At 50.3% G+C, this 13209-nt stretch overlaps 1 protein-coding gene across 9 annotated transcripts in view; it reads right to left on the bottom strand.

Annotated features, from left to right (window-relative positions):
• The window catches only part of TIAM1 (TIAM Rac1 associated GEF 1), a 158341-nt gene that overhangs the window by 6929 nt on the left and 138203 nt on the right, over positions 1-13209 (bottom strand). For 6 of the 9 annotated variants that reach the window (XM_032094421.1, XM_032094424.1, XM_032094411.1 and 3 more), the window contains 7 exons: positions 6866-7045; positions 6391-6459; positions 5976-6101; positions 3818-3926; positions 1332-1511; positions 1092-1210; positions 220-328 (listed from right to left, as the gene is read on the bottom strand). In XM_032094421.1, coding sequence (XP_031950312.1) covers positions 220-328; positions 1092-1210; positions 1332-1511; positions 3818-3926; positions 5976-6101; positions 6391-6459; positions 6866-7045 — 892 coding nt within the window. Of the gene's footprint in view, positions 1-219; positions 329-1091; positions 1211-1331; positions 1512-3817; positions 3927-5975; positions 6102-6390; positions 6460-6865; positions 7046-11348; positions 11551-13209 lie in introns of those variants that run through there. The other 3 variants (XM_032094432.1, XM_032094442.1, XM_032094402.1) reach the window with 3 other exon arrangements.

Genomic DNA, 13209 nt, shown 5'->3' with positions numbered 1-13209 from the left:
CTCCTCTATTCCCAAGCACACAAAACCTTTCACCTGAGCCAGGAAAGGAGGGTTGGAAGAACTATCAGAGAGCAAAACTGAGCGCTGGAGCTAAGAGACAAACCCATGTTTAAGTTCCAGCCAGCCCTGGGGAAAGCAATGCTCAGTTACTTTCAATATCTGCTAAGGCACAGCTGACAGGCTTTCCAACACGCAAAATGAAAGTCCTGGGATACAAACCAAATGCTGCCAGCTCAGGTTCCTTCTTCCACTTGCCCAGGGAAGCAGGAGGGTTCAGCCATATCACTGTGTTATGCAAGAGCAAGTCCCCCATGGAAAGGTCGGCAACCTGCCAACACCAACACATGCACAAGGGCGAGGGTTTTAATCAGCTCAAGGCATCTGACGTGAGTTTTCAGCTCAAGAACACTTGCCTGAAGTCTAGTCCTGAACAAAATTTCCCCCCCAGCAAACTTCTGGAGTATTTCATCAGCTGACTGCAAACATGTGCAAATAGACCAGGACATTTAGCAAGAGATGCACGTAAACCCTTAATTAATGAGCATAAATCAGAGTAAGTTAGAGTATAGCCCTTGGACGTCAGGGGCAAACACAGATGTTTTCTTTGCCTTTTCTTCCCCTTTACCCATTTTTCTCCCTACCAGTTTCTTTGTGTTTTGTTTGAACATTGAATCAGTTTGGGGTAAAGTTTAGAGACTGCATCAAGTGCAGTGGTCAAAGCACTCCCTCCCCACAGTTGCTGTGGCTTTTGACTCTGCCCAAAGGCTCCTCTGTGGACACACTGTTGGAAGTAAACTAATACAGGAGTTCCCAACTGCTGGGGGATGCAGCAAGCAGACCGCTCCCCTTATGGTCCCCCAGAGTGACAAACTGAGGGCCATCCCCAGGCCAGGGGATGTTATCCCATCCCTCCACCCTCCCCTCAGTGAAGTCGGGATTGAACTCAATTCAAGTCTTGAACCGAGCTGGGATTTATCTGTTTGTGCCAGGATCTACTTCAATGGCACAGCAGGAAAGGTAAATACTGGATCCAGTTTAACAGGCACCACAATAACTTTTCCTTTTCCTCTATGAATCTGACTGTCTGTTACCTCTTTTTTCTCCCCTGTTTGTTCTGCTATGAGTTGGTCAAACACTGCCCCATACTCTTCATGGATTTTCTGCATTTCATTAATGTGGCTGGCGACTTTGTTCATTGTTTTGATGGCCACTGGAAAAGAGACAGAGAGACAGGGGGTGAGCAAAGGGAATTTTAATCCTCCGAGAGGAAGGGAGGGGAGGAGGGCTCCAGAGCAGAGGTGAACCAGAGAAAAGTGGGGTTAACTCCTTACCATCAAGGTGATAATGTTCTTCACTGTCCACATCAGTGAGAGCAAAGAGCTCCTTGAGCAGGAGGGGGTATTTGAGTATCCTCTGGATGGGTTTGATGAGGTAAGACTCCAGGGTGGAGGAGTGCTGCCGGCGCGGGTTCTGGGCGTCCAGGAATGCCTTGAAAGCAGTGTCTGTCTTGGCTGCAAGATTCAAATGAAGCCATTGGATCAATCGAAAATTGCATCTGCTGCCCTGAGAAAGTGACTTTTCCAGGTTTAAACTGGTTTACCCAGAGACATTTTGCAAGGAAGTGCAGATTTATTGGGCCCGCAGAATTAGACTGACGCCCTCCAGGATCTGAGTCACTGACGCTCTCCCCGGATGTGCTATTTAGGATTTCACAGCAGGCATCCACCTCCAGCACAGGCAATTTTTAATTTCACTATCCATGACAGAATTTCCTGAGTGGGAAGGGCCCCACAAGGGCCATTCAGTCCAGCCCCAGGCCCTGCACCCCAACAACCCCACCCTGGGCATCCCTGGCAGCGCTGTCCAAATGCTCCTGGAGCTCTGGCAGCCTCGGGGCCGTGCCCGTTCCCTGGGGAGCCTGGGCAGTGCCCGGCAGCCTCTGGGGGAAGAACCTTTCCCTGCTCTCCAGCCTGAGCCTGCCCTGGCCCAGCTCCAGCCGCTCCCTGGGTGCTGTCCCTGTCCCAGGGAGCAGAGATCAGAGCTGCCCCTCGGGAGGAGCTGCACACAGCAATAAGTACTTCTGGCCTGGCAGCTATCTGAGAGCAGCACAAACTGTTTTAATCATCTGTTCCTTTTAAGCAAAGTCTCAAATTGGACTGTGAGGAATCACTGCTTCTAAGCCCAGGTCTGGTTCTTGTTACCTCACTAAACCTTAAAATGCAGCACTGAGTCACAACAACATCAGGAGCTAGTGAGAGGCAGGAGCAGTAAACTGAGGCTAATGCACCCGATTCTGGGAGCACAGGCAGACTGGACACCTGACTGCCATCATCTTTTCTACCTGACTGCAACTGAATTTATAAAATCGCCATTTTCTCTGTTGCCCCCTCCACTGGAGCATAAGGAGGGAAGGGAAGGAGGAGGTGGTATTTATAGGCATACAAATTATTCAGTGCAGGAGCAATGCCACACAATTGCTTTTATTAGAGTCGTGTCCCCTGCTGGGGCTGGGGGGGTTTTGCAGACAGTCACCTGATTTCAGTAAAGCAACTTGAGTTTCAAATCCAAAAGCCACCTGCACCTCAGCTGAGGACACCCAGTGATGCCTGAAATACAATCCCAGGCTTTGTAAGAGATTTCTCTCTGGAATGGAATTCTAAGTTCTGTTTGTGCCATAATTCAAGCACAACACTTTCTCATTTATAAATACAGTCAGCAATGGAAAAGAAAAGCTAAATAACCAGATCTACCTAGTCTACAGCTTTAACAATAAAATAACACCAAAAGAAAGCACAAATGTGACTAGCAACAAATCATTTATTTATGTATTCCACAGAGCTGCCAAGTATTCTTTGCAGCACAGGGAATAAAAGTTTACAAGCAGAAATGAAAAAAAGAAAAAGTGCACAGAAAAAACCATACCAAAGCCCCCCCCCCAAACCAACCAAGAAACAAAAAAACCCCAAATTTATGACTGTCAGACATCCAGATGTTCTTTGAAAAGTAAGAGCTCCTCCCTCAATAGCATTGCTGCTACAACTGCAACCATTTGTTTGTTCAATGTCTTGGCCAAAAAGGAATTGCATGAGGCACTGGTAACTCCAGGAGATTAACACTTCCACAGGGAAAAAACCTCCCTGTGAGGCAGGCTGGCCCAGGAGCCAGACCACAGGTCTTTTATCAACAACTCAGCAAGCCAAGCTCTGCTAGGAATTCCGACATGGAAGCTTCTCAGGCAAAGTGGGAAGAAGGCAAGAGGAAGCAGAGAGGGGAGAAAGAACTAAAATATTTTAACAGCTTCCATAAAACATTCTCCCAGGCTGATCCTCTCCTAGGGATCCAGTGTTCCACCACATTGGCCGGGGCTTCCATGGGATTGCCACCAGCAAGGACTCCTGGCACAGACTCCGGGAGGACGAAGAGGTCACTACAGAGCCACCACTCCTGGTTCCAGAGCACACCGTGACCCATCAGCACAGAGCACAGAGCCACGATGTGATTCCCACTCAGGAAATCTTCTCATGTGACTGAAAACAAACCAAACGTGCCAAGGGAGAATGAACAAAGGGTGGGGAGAGAAAAACTGCAAGCAGGGTGAGCCACCTCCTGTAGCGAGCTGCTCAGGTGTCACCACAGGGTGGTCCCACAACACACACGCACTGAGCGCTCCAGGAGCCTCTGCAGACTTAGCTCCCTACTCCAAAGGCTCCTGGAGACCAGCCAGGCACACGTGTGCCCCCACTCCTGCCCTGAGAGGTTTGGGGTGCAGTGACCACAACCAGTGTGTGCCTGTGACAGCTCTGGAAGGGGCTCTTACCTTTCACCAGGACTTTGGGGACTTTCGTGTGGCTGGCACAGAAGGCACTGTACAGCTTGAACCGGTCAGCGTAGTACAGGAAGGATCCACCCAGGGAGAACAACACTTTCTGGGATTAAAGGGGGAAAAAAGCATTAGTAAAAAGGCATTTAGTTACTCTGCCTTCAGCCAGGGCATCTGAAGCTTCCACCCAGCTTTTGGAGGACAGGACAATGCAATTTGAGTATGTTTGCACACCAGGACATCACTGCTGGAGTGAGCCCAGAGGAGGCTCCAGGCTGATCAGAGGGATGGAGCAGCTCTGCTGGGAGAGCTGGGATTGTTCAGCCTGGAGAAGAGAAGCTTCGGGGTGACCTCAGTGTGGCCTTGCAGTGCCTGAAGGGAGCCTGCAAGGAAGATGGAGAGAGACTCTTTACAAGTGGCTGGAGTGCCAGGACAAGGGGGAATGGCTTCAAACTAAGAGAAGAGTACGTTTAGATGGGATATTGGGAAGGAATTGTTCCCTGGGAGGGTGGGGAGGCCCTGGCACAGGGTGCCCAGAGCAGCTGTGGCTGCCCCTGGATCCCTGGCAGTGCCCAAGGCCAGCTTGGACGGGGCTTGGAGCAGCCTGGGCTAGTGGAAGGGGTGGAACTGGGGGATCTTTCAGGTTCCTTCCACCCAAACCATTCTGTGACTCCATGATTCGTCCACCAGGAAACAGGCCCAGCCCTGGTGTGTGGAGTCAGCCTCTGTAATCAGCATCATCAGCCAAGTCCCAGCCTGGAGGCAGCACTAACTCCACAGGGACTGGGCTCACAGCTCCAGAGCTGCATTTAAGAGCCTCACTGACCTCAGCAATGGCCAGAGGCCACAGAGAGGACTGGATGTGTCTGACCTTGCAATGGATCAAGGCACTGAGGAGCTGCAAGCAACCCTCATCCCTCACAAACACACCGAGGTGTTCACCTGCTTGGAGATGAGTTGGTGTTTGGGGTCAAACACAAACGCAGAACGTCTTGGGAACCAGACAGCACTTGGTGAGGGGCTGAGACCACACGTGGGCAGCTTGGGGACAGTGAGTGAGACAGGGAAGCAAAGTGCAGAACTGAAACCACAGAACTCCACATTTCCCAGTCTGCCTGCAGACAGGGCCCGGGCGCAGAAGTGAAAGCGAGCTCGGTGCAGCTGTTACGGGAAGAGCTGGAAGCAGCAGCACTCGGGAGAGCTCTCTCTGGAAGGCACTTCACTGGCACTCCTGTCTTGGAGCCCAGAGCACACAGGGGCCACAGAGGCTGCCTCCAGGAAAGGAGTGTCTCTGTGCTCTCCGTTAAGGGCACATTTCCCACCAACCAGAGCTGTGCTTTAGTTACAGGAGGGCAGTGGTCATGGCTGAGGCTCATGTTAAACAAACACCTGATGGCAAAGACAGTCATGCACAAACCCACAAATTCTTTCAACACTTCTTTCAGGGTTGTATGCTAGCTGAAGAGCAATCCCAGAGGAATTATTATTGTTGTTATTATTATTATTCATCCTGTCCTTTACCAAGGTGAATGCTCAGAGCCAGACTGGAGTTCCCCAAAGGAAAAACATTCTGTCATCTCCTCGCCATGCCTCCAGAACCAGTACAACTGCATTAGAGACAAAATGAAATTTGTTTCCCCATTTCCCTGGGTTTTAAATGAAGTTTAAAGAGATGCAGTTTACATTTCTACCTGTGAAGATGCACACCTGCTGAAAGCCAGGAGTATTTGCCACTATGGACTGAAAGTGCAAACACAAAATTTCATGTACTATTCTGATCTGTAGCCCGAGAGGGCTTCTGAACATGAGACTTGTCAGGACAAAGATTTTATGTAACTTTCCATTTCCAGCATTTCCTGACAGCTCAAGGCAAGAAATCTGGCAGAAGGGCAAGAATAGCACCAAAAAGCACATGGTTTCTAGTGCTCTATATGGCTAAATGTAGCATAAGCTACAACTGCAGCAGGATAGTTTTTCAGCAGCACCAGCATCCGTTGAAAACTAATCTTAAATGGAAGGAGATGCAGGTTTTTACATGAGCAGTGGCAATAGTCAGAAAAATATGATGGAGAGCGTTAAAGGTCTCCTCAAAATGTAAACAATGAGACAATACAAATAATGTGGTTTTATATATATAAAAGTAAACAATTATTACCTTAAATTGCTCAACTTTTTCAAGCTTTTCCAGGTCTGGAACCAGCCTTACTCCATCTTCCAGAGTTTTCAAGAACTCTACCTGGAATGCTACCATTTCAGTCAGATTCCCAAAGAGAACATCCAGCTAATAAAAGGAGAAAAAAAAAGAAAAGCAGAATGCTGAAAATATCACTTTGAGGCTATATTCTGTTTTCTAGAACTGCAGTAATTCTCAGTCCAATTGTATAACCAGGAATGGTGTCAGGAAAAAGCAAGCTGCAGACATTATTGAGCAGCACCTTGATGCTCTACTCAATCCATTGTTTGAAAGGAGTGGAATTAAGTGAAATTAATTTCAGACAAACAAGCCCAGCTGGGTGGGCAGAGTGGAGGGGCAGGCAAATGGTCTCTGGCTCAAGCGAAGGTCAACATACCTCATCTGCTGTGAGGAAGGTTTCTTTCTGTAGAGGCTTCAGGTATCTCTCCATCAGGCAATTTAAGTCCTACAAATTCAGAAGAAGATTCCCACGTTGGTCCCTCAGACTGCCTCTGGATATTTACTGAGGTGGCAAATGATGCTTACCCAATCTGAGAATTCTTCCTTTTTACACACAACATGAAACAGTTGGATTTCACACAATTTAAGACAGGAGAAGGAAGCATTTACACATTTCTAGTTAGAAAATCAATACCAGATCTCAGTGAGCAGTAACTGCGCACCAGCTAAGCCATTTCAGAACGACAGCCTCATCATCTGGAAATGCCTTATTTCAGGGGTTGCAGTTACATTTGAGGCACAGACTGCAGAATGGAATGCAAGCTCACCACCAGATACGCCCATGAAACACAGCCTGAAGGAGCAGAGAAGAACCAAGGGAGTTTTGCCGGGAAGCTGAGGCAAAAGCTTACCTTGACATAGGTGCGCTCGGTCTCCAGGAGCTCACAGATGACCTTCCTCAGCTTGTCTGCGTCCGTGAGCTGCCTCATGGTGCTCAGCTGGGGCCCTGCACAGTCCTGGGGGGGAGCACTGCAGTCAGAGGGGTTCATTTCATGCAGACTGCGACAGAAAGCAGCGACCTGCTCTGTGCTCTTTGGAGAGAAGGGAGAGGAAAGAGCAGTGGTAATACTTGAAATAAGAGCCAGAGGAACAGGGGGCTGAGAGGGGTTTGTGGCTGAGCAGCTGCAGCTTGGGGACTTTTTAACAGGCACTACAAGTGTCTATCCTGTCTCTCTGTGACTGGGGATAAAGGGAAAAAAAAAGGAGCTGCAGAATTCAAATTAACTGAAGTACTGTTCAACTCCATTCCTGGTTTCAGAGACACGTGAATTTTAATTAAAATAGGCTCGTCCAGCACTTAAGATTGAAGAACTCACAGAGAGGCCCAAGAACTGGGAACCAAAAATGCCTGTGCAAACAAAACACACACCCCAGCCCCCTGGCAGTTCCCCAATGTGGGCTGCAGCAGGCCTGAGAACAGCTCTGCTAACACAGGGCAGAAACCATCCACCCCGGGGTTTGGGGAAGCACAGCCATCCCAGCTAAAGCCTCTCCAGGCTCCAGCACAAGCTCTTTGGGAAAGCAGCTGTATCCCTAAGCTGTGTCTGGGAATGTGCCTCGCAGGGTGAACTTCCCTGGAAGTGTCATTTCCCAGAGCTGCTCCCTCTTGCTGCTTTCTTTAATATTTAATCAACTACCTATATATAAAGGCAGTTATCCTCACTTCACCCCCTCGTGTTAGATCATTCCCTCACATCTTTCATTACACTGAAAAGTTTGGAGCAGGAATAGTCTCTGGTGTCAGTGACGACAGCCCCAGGCTTCCAGGATTGCCAAGGCAGCCGTGGGCTGTGTCCATGCCTCCCAGAGACCTGGAGGGAAAAGAGCTGCTCCAGTGATCACACCTGATAATCCTGCCAGGGGATCTTAATCCAGGTTCAGTGATTTCCCAGCACTGCCTCTACAGCCCCCCAGTTCAGGAATTTCTCCACGGAAAGGGTGGCCAGGCACTGGCAGGGGCTGCCCAGGGAGGTGTTGGAGTCCCCATCCCTGGAGGTGTCCAAGGAAGGCCTGGAGGTGGCACTCAGGGCTCTGGGCTGGGGACAAGGTGGGGACTGGGGACAGGCTGGACTCCATGGTCTCAGAGGTGTTCTCCAACATGGCTTATTCTGTCATTCTGTGAAACAACTGACCCAAAATCAGCCTGTTCAAGCAAAGAAATGTGAAGAGAGCAGAGGGAAAAAAAAAAACTAACAAAAGAAAAAAAGGGGAAAAGGAAAAGAAGAGAAAATAAAGCACATCCCCACCTTGCAGTTTGGAGACAAAGCTCTGCCTCTGGGACATCACTTCACTCCCACCCACTGGTAGTTGTGATCTCCACATTTTTTAAGCCATGCAATCTGCTCACACAGAGCTATTTCCTCTCTGTGCACCTACAATCCATGCTAGGACAAAGAAGGATTTCCCCCCCTTTCCTCAGAGGTCTCTTAGGGCCGCAAATGCTCCCGAGGTCCCACTGCACAGCACATGAGCAAAGATGCTCATTACACAAAGGATCATTTTTTCAGGACACAAGTGTAAGCCCGGAACTCATTGTATCTGACTTTGGCTGTCTGTACAAAAATGCCTCTTAAACACACTTCATTACAGGGAAAATATTCATCTTCAGTTTCTCAGGTTTAACTCAGATGTGGAAGAAAGTTGCAAGTTGACGGCAGGAGGAAGCAGTGAGTTGGACCAGCCCATTTCCACTCCCTCTGTCCCTGGCATGTGTCACTGAGATTTGAGATTTATTAGTCTTAATTACTCAATAATTCCTGTTACTTTTCAGCAAGGTTCCACCTATACTCATTGTGCTCTTAAGTATAAAACACACCCAAACTTTTAGATTAGATCTGCATCAAACTTCAGCAGGTGTGACCTTGATCCCAACAGCCCCAAATCCACCAAGGGCAGCAGGTGAAAAGCCTGGCTCCAGCACAGGCTAAAACACCTTCCCAAGCTCCCTGCTCTGCTGGGAAGGCACAGAGAACTGCCAGCTCAGATATGATAACCTGAGCCTGCAGAGACCCAGGATAGGCAGGGTTTTTGCTCAGCAATGTTTGGCTTTGTTAGCACTATGATGCCTTTTCCTGGTCTTAAAATCAAGAGGCATACACGGTTAGAAGGGGAAAAGGGATTTTACCTTGGTATTTATTCTTAAGGATCCTTAGGTGTACACGTCCAGGTCATATGCATCGAGATGTACCCCACCGAGTCTTTCCCTGTGTCTCTGTGTCTCTCCTCTTCCTGTATCCCCCCAACATTGGGTATAACATTATAGGTTTTACTAATTAGCATATCTATCAAAGATTCCCCAATGAGAGGCTCAAGTGAGCCCCCTCTCCCCAAGGAATCTTCCCCTGGATGGTTCTATCTTGGTTTACAAAATATGTTCTGGAGAGGACCTTGGGGTCTGGGGCACACTGATCCCTAGCTACGAAGCTTCTAAAATGTTTAGTCTCTTAGCTTAACAAACAAGTTTAAGAATGTAGGCAAAAAGCACTAGGAATTCAGAAGCTGTAAAAAGGTATAACAGGGGTATAAAAGAAAAGGCAAAAATCTTCATGGCATCAACTACTTGAGGCAGACGTGTCCAGTGGTGTTTCGCTTTGAGAACCTGAAGTACAAATAAATCCAGTTCCAATGCATAAAGCACAATCTGCAATCCATCCCCAAAATAAACCAAGTGTTTGAAGCAGTTCCTGCCTGCCACCCTGCAGATCCTGCCATCCTGTGCATGCTCCTGCAGGGAAAGATGGGTCACCCAGAAAGAGACCGAAAATCTGCTCCAGGCGTGAAACACCAGCTCAGCACTGAAGTTGAAGTAACTCGTGGAGGCATGTGGTGTGCCCCAGCAGGAGCAGTTACACCCATATGGCAGGAAGGAAGTGTGGAGGACTTCCCAAAGCCTTATCTCCACTTGTGCACGCTCAATAAATGGCTTGTGGGCTCCAGCCACAGCCAGCGCCGCCTCCCCACTGCCCGGCCCCACATCTCCTCGGGAACGGCCCACACAGCACTCACCCCTCACTCTTTGGACAAAGTCTCCAGCACAATCACGTTCACAAACCTGTTCTCTTGCTCGCTCACTGAACAAGCAGTTGTGGTGTGTGACCCCCAGTGAGCAGGGAGGTCTCCCAAGGTGTCTCCTCAAGGCTGAGGGCTCCTTGCCACCACAGAGCCCTGCTAAGTGATTACGACTTGCTGAACTCTGAATTCTTAGCCAAGGCATATAAAGCACTGGCTGTGCAATATAACCCTTCAGACACAAACCACTGACCAAGTCTAGGACTAGAGCAGATCCACCTGCACCAAAACCCCTCTCTGAGCTTAGCAAACAACGGATCCTTTCTGACCCTCATCCCTCAGTGCAAGGTTGCAGTAAATAACCAGGTGAGCCTTGCCATCAAGCCTTGTTAAACCACTGTCATAGAGACCAGCAAACGTGGTCACCTTACCAGTCCCTATCAATAAAAATATTGTTGCTTCTCTCCTAGAACTGAAATGCATGACTCCACCTGCAACAACTGCTGTGCTTCACCTCTGAGCACAATCCCGTCTACCCAGCATTCCCTTTAAAAAATCCTTTTCCAGACACAAAGCAGACACACATTGCACACGGGGGTCTTCAGGGCACAGCTATTTTGGTGAAAACTCTCAAGCAGATTTCACAAAAACCTCTCTGTCCCCATTTTCCCAGAGAAAGTGGATAGAGTAGGGAAGGTCTGGAATAGAAACAGATCCTTTTATCTCTCTGCACCAGCTCTGCCAGCAGTGACAATGACAGCACTAAACCAGGATTTCTTTGGGAGAATTATGGCATCACACTTCAGACACAATCCTGCAGGCACTCCCTTCTAGCAAGCTGAAAATTAGACTGCAGGCTGCCACAACTGGACTGGAAAGCGGAGTTCACAAACACATTAACCCCTGCTCGGGAAGGGGCTCAGCGGAGGAGCCAGGCTCTCACATCCTTCCCGTGGAGGAGGATCAAGGACATTCACAACCACGGCGCTGCGGCCCACAGTGGGCAGCTCTGGCTGCCCCGTAGTTTTGAAAGCCATTCCCTGCTGTGTTTGCCACGCAAAGGCATCGAGGTGCCTGGCAGCAGGCAGCTCGCCCCTGGCCCAGCACAGAGCACCTCTGGGCAGCACACGCCAGGCAGCAGTGCCCTCCCAAACAAAGCAAGGCAAACTGCATCCTTTCAGCACCGCCAGCGCCCTGGCACGGCAACAAAGAGCCTCTGCAGGGCACACACGCTCCAGCTCAGCCTGCGATTCGGAACCTGCAAACTGAACGGCACGACAACCCCGTAATGCCGGTTCCGGAGCCCGTGCCCTCGGATCTGCTCACCAGGTACAGCATTCGGTGCAGGGAGTCCCCGTCCCTGGCAGCGCTCCCGCTCCGCAGCTTTCGGCTCCCCCGCCAGAGCGCCGACATGGCCCGAGAGGCAGCGCTGCGGGGCTGTCACGGCTGCGGGGCTGTCACGGCTGCGGGGCTGTCACCGCGCCGGCCGCACAGTGCCACCGCCGCACAGTCATCCCCGGCTGCTCCCCGCCGCTCTCCCGCTCCTCCCAGGCGCCCCGAGCTGCTCCCCGCCGCGTGTGAGCGGGGCAGGGCAGCGCCCACCTCCCCGCCGGCACAGCCTCCCCTCCCGTGCCATCTGCTCACCGCATCCACGGGATCCCGAGCCGGGCGAAGCCGGAGCTGGGCGCTGCTGGCGGAGGCAGAGGGGCTGGAGCGCAGAGGAGCAGCCGGGAATATCCGTGTGTGCTGCTGCAGCTCAGCACGAGCCCGCTGGCTGCGAGCGGCGCTGCTCGGGAATATCGAACAGCGGAATGGACACGGCACCCAATTAGAGCAACTTAAAAGAGCCAGTTCTGCCGCAGGGAAACCGACCCCGCAAATCCCCCTTTTAATCCTTTCACGTCTACTGCAACACGCTGAAGGTTTGGGGACTTATGCTGGTCTCGAGTAATGCAGCAGAGTGCAGCCGACCTACTTTTCTTGGAAAAATCCCTCCAAGTGGCACAGGCATGCACACACAGAGCCCATCAATCATGCTCCCCAAGCACCACTGCTGCCCGGTAATTGGCCTTTACAGCCACAGGCAGATGTCCGCAGTTAGAAACAGGCAGAAACCAATGTCCCACCGTAATTGTAACTGGTGACACTTCTTAAAACACTTCCCCAATTAAATTCCAAGGACCACGACAGGAGAAGAAAATACACAAAGGCTGATTTTGAGATTCAAAACAGCACCTATTTTAGCCTTTGGCAACCTGCAACATCAGGAACTTGCTCATACACTCAGTTTTCTGGGTACCCCCTTTGAACTTCAATATTGAAAAGGCCAAAACAAGCAGGTCACCACAGGGGCAAGTAACCACTGAAGAAATGACCCAAGTGTGAAACGTTTCTGATGTTCTGTTGAATAGAGGGCCATCCCCCCCGTTTCATAAACAAGCCTGAAAAGGTGGCAGAGAGCAGGCTTTCCTTCCCCCACTCTTCTCCCTCCCAGCTCTCTCCTCCCCTTCGCTCCTACATGAAATGGGCACAGAAAGGAAAGCCAGAAGCCCATCCCAGAGCAGAAGCCACTTGTAGAAAAGCTCAGGCCAGTGCCAGTTGCGTGGCTTAAGGAAAAGGGTTGCACCTGGAAAGCGCCTTGCTTGCTACCCTTCACACAGATGTCATCCCAAGAGATAAGAGGGTGAAATTAGATAGGGAGTGAGTCCAGAGAACAGCAGCTATCCCACACCACTGATACCTCGGCCCACCTTGGCAAAGGGTTTCCAGTGTTTTACCAGAACAGACACAGACACCTTATCTTCCCTTATTCTATATAATGGAATCATTACTTTGACAACAGCGACGGAGAAGAAAGCTCTGCATCACCAGGCCTTTAGGACATACAGAAGACAAGCTTCTCAGGAAGGGGAGGAATCCTCAGAGCTGCTGCTGTACCTCCAAATCCTTCAGCACCACCACAGCTCGGAGGCTTTTACAGATTAAGAAGCAAAAGCACCACTCCTAAGGAAACACACACCCACGGGCACACATGCTGGTCTGGGGGAAGGGACAGAGGCAGCTGCAGCCAGGAGGAGGAGGGCGAGGAGGGAGGACACATTCCAGTGCCTCCTGTGTCACACAGCCCCCTGCCACCTGCCTGACAAAGGCAGCAGGGACCAAGCCCAGCTTTTGGTGGGATTTCCCC

Source organism: Corvus moneduloides, chromosome 2, assembly GCF_009650955.1.
Source record: "Corvus moneduloides isolate bCorMon1 chromosome 2, bCorMon1.pri, whole genome shotgun sequence".
Lineage (NCBI taxonomy): Eukaryota > Metazoa > Chordata > Aves > Passeriformes > Corvidae > Corvus > Corvus moneduloides.
The sequence above is the reverse complement of the archived record's forward strand: the minus strand, read 5'-3'. Positions and strand labels throughout refer to the sequence as shown.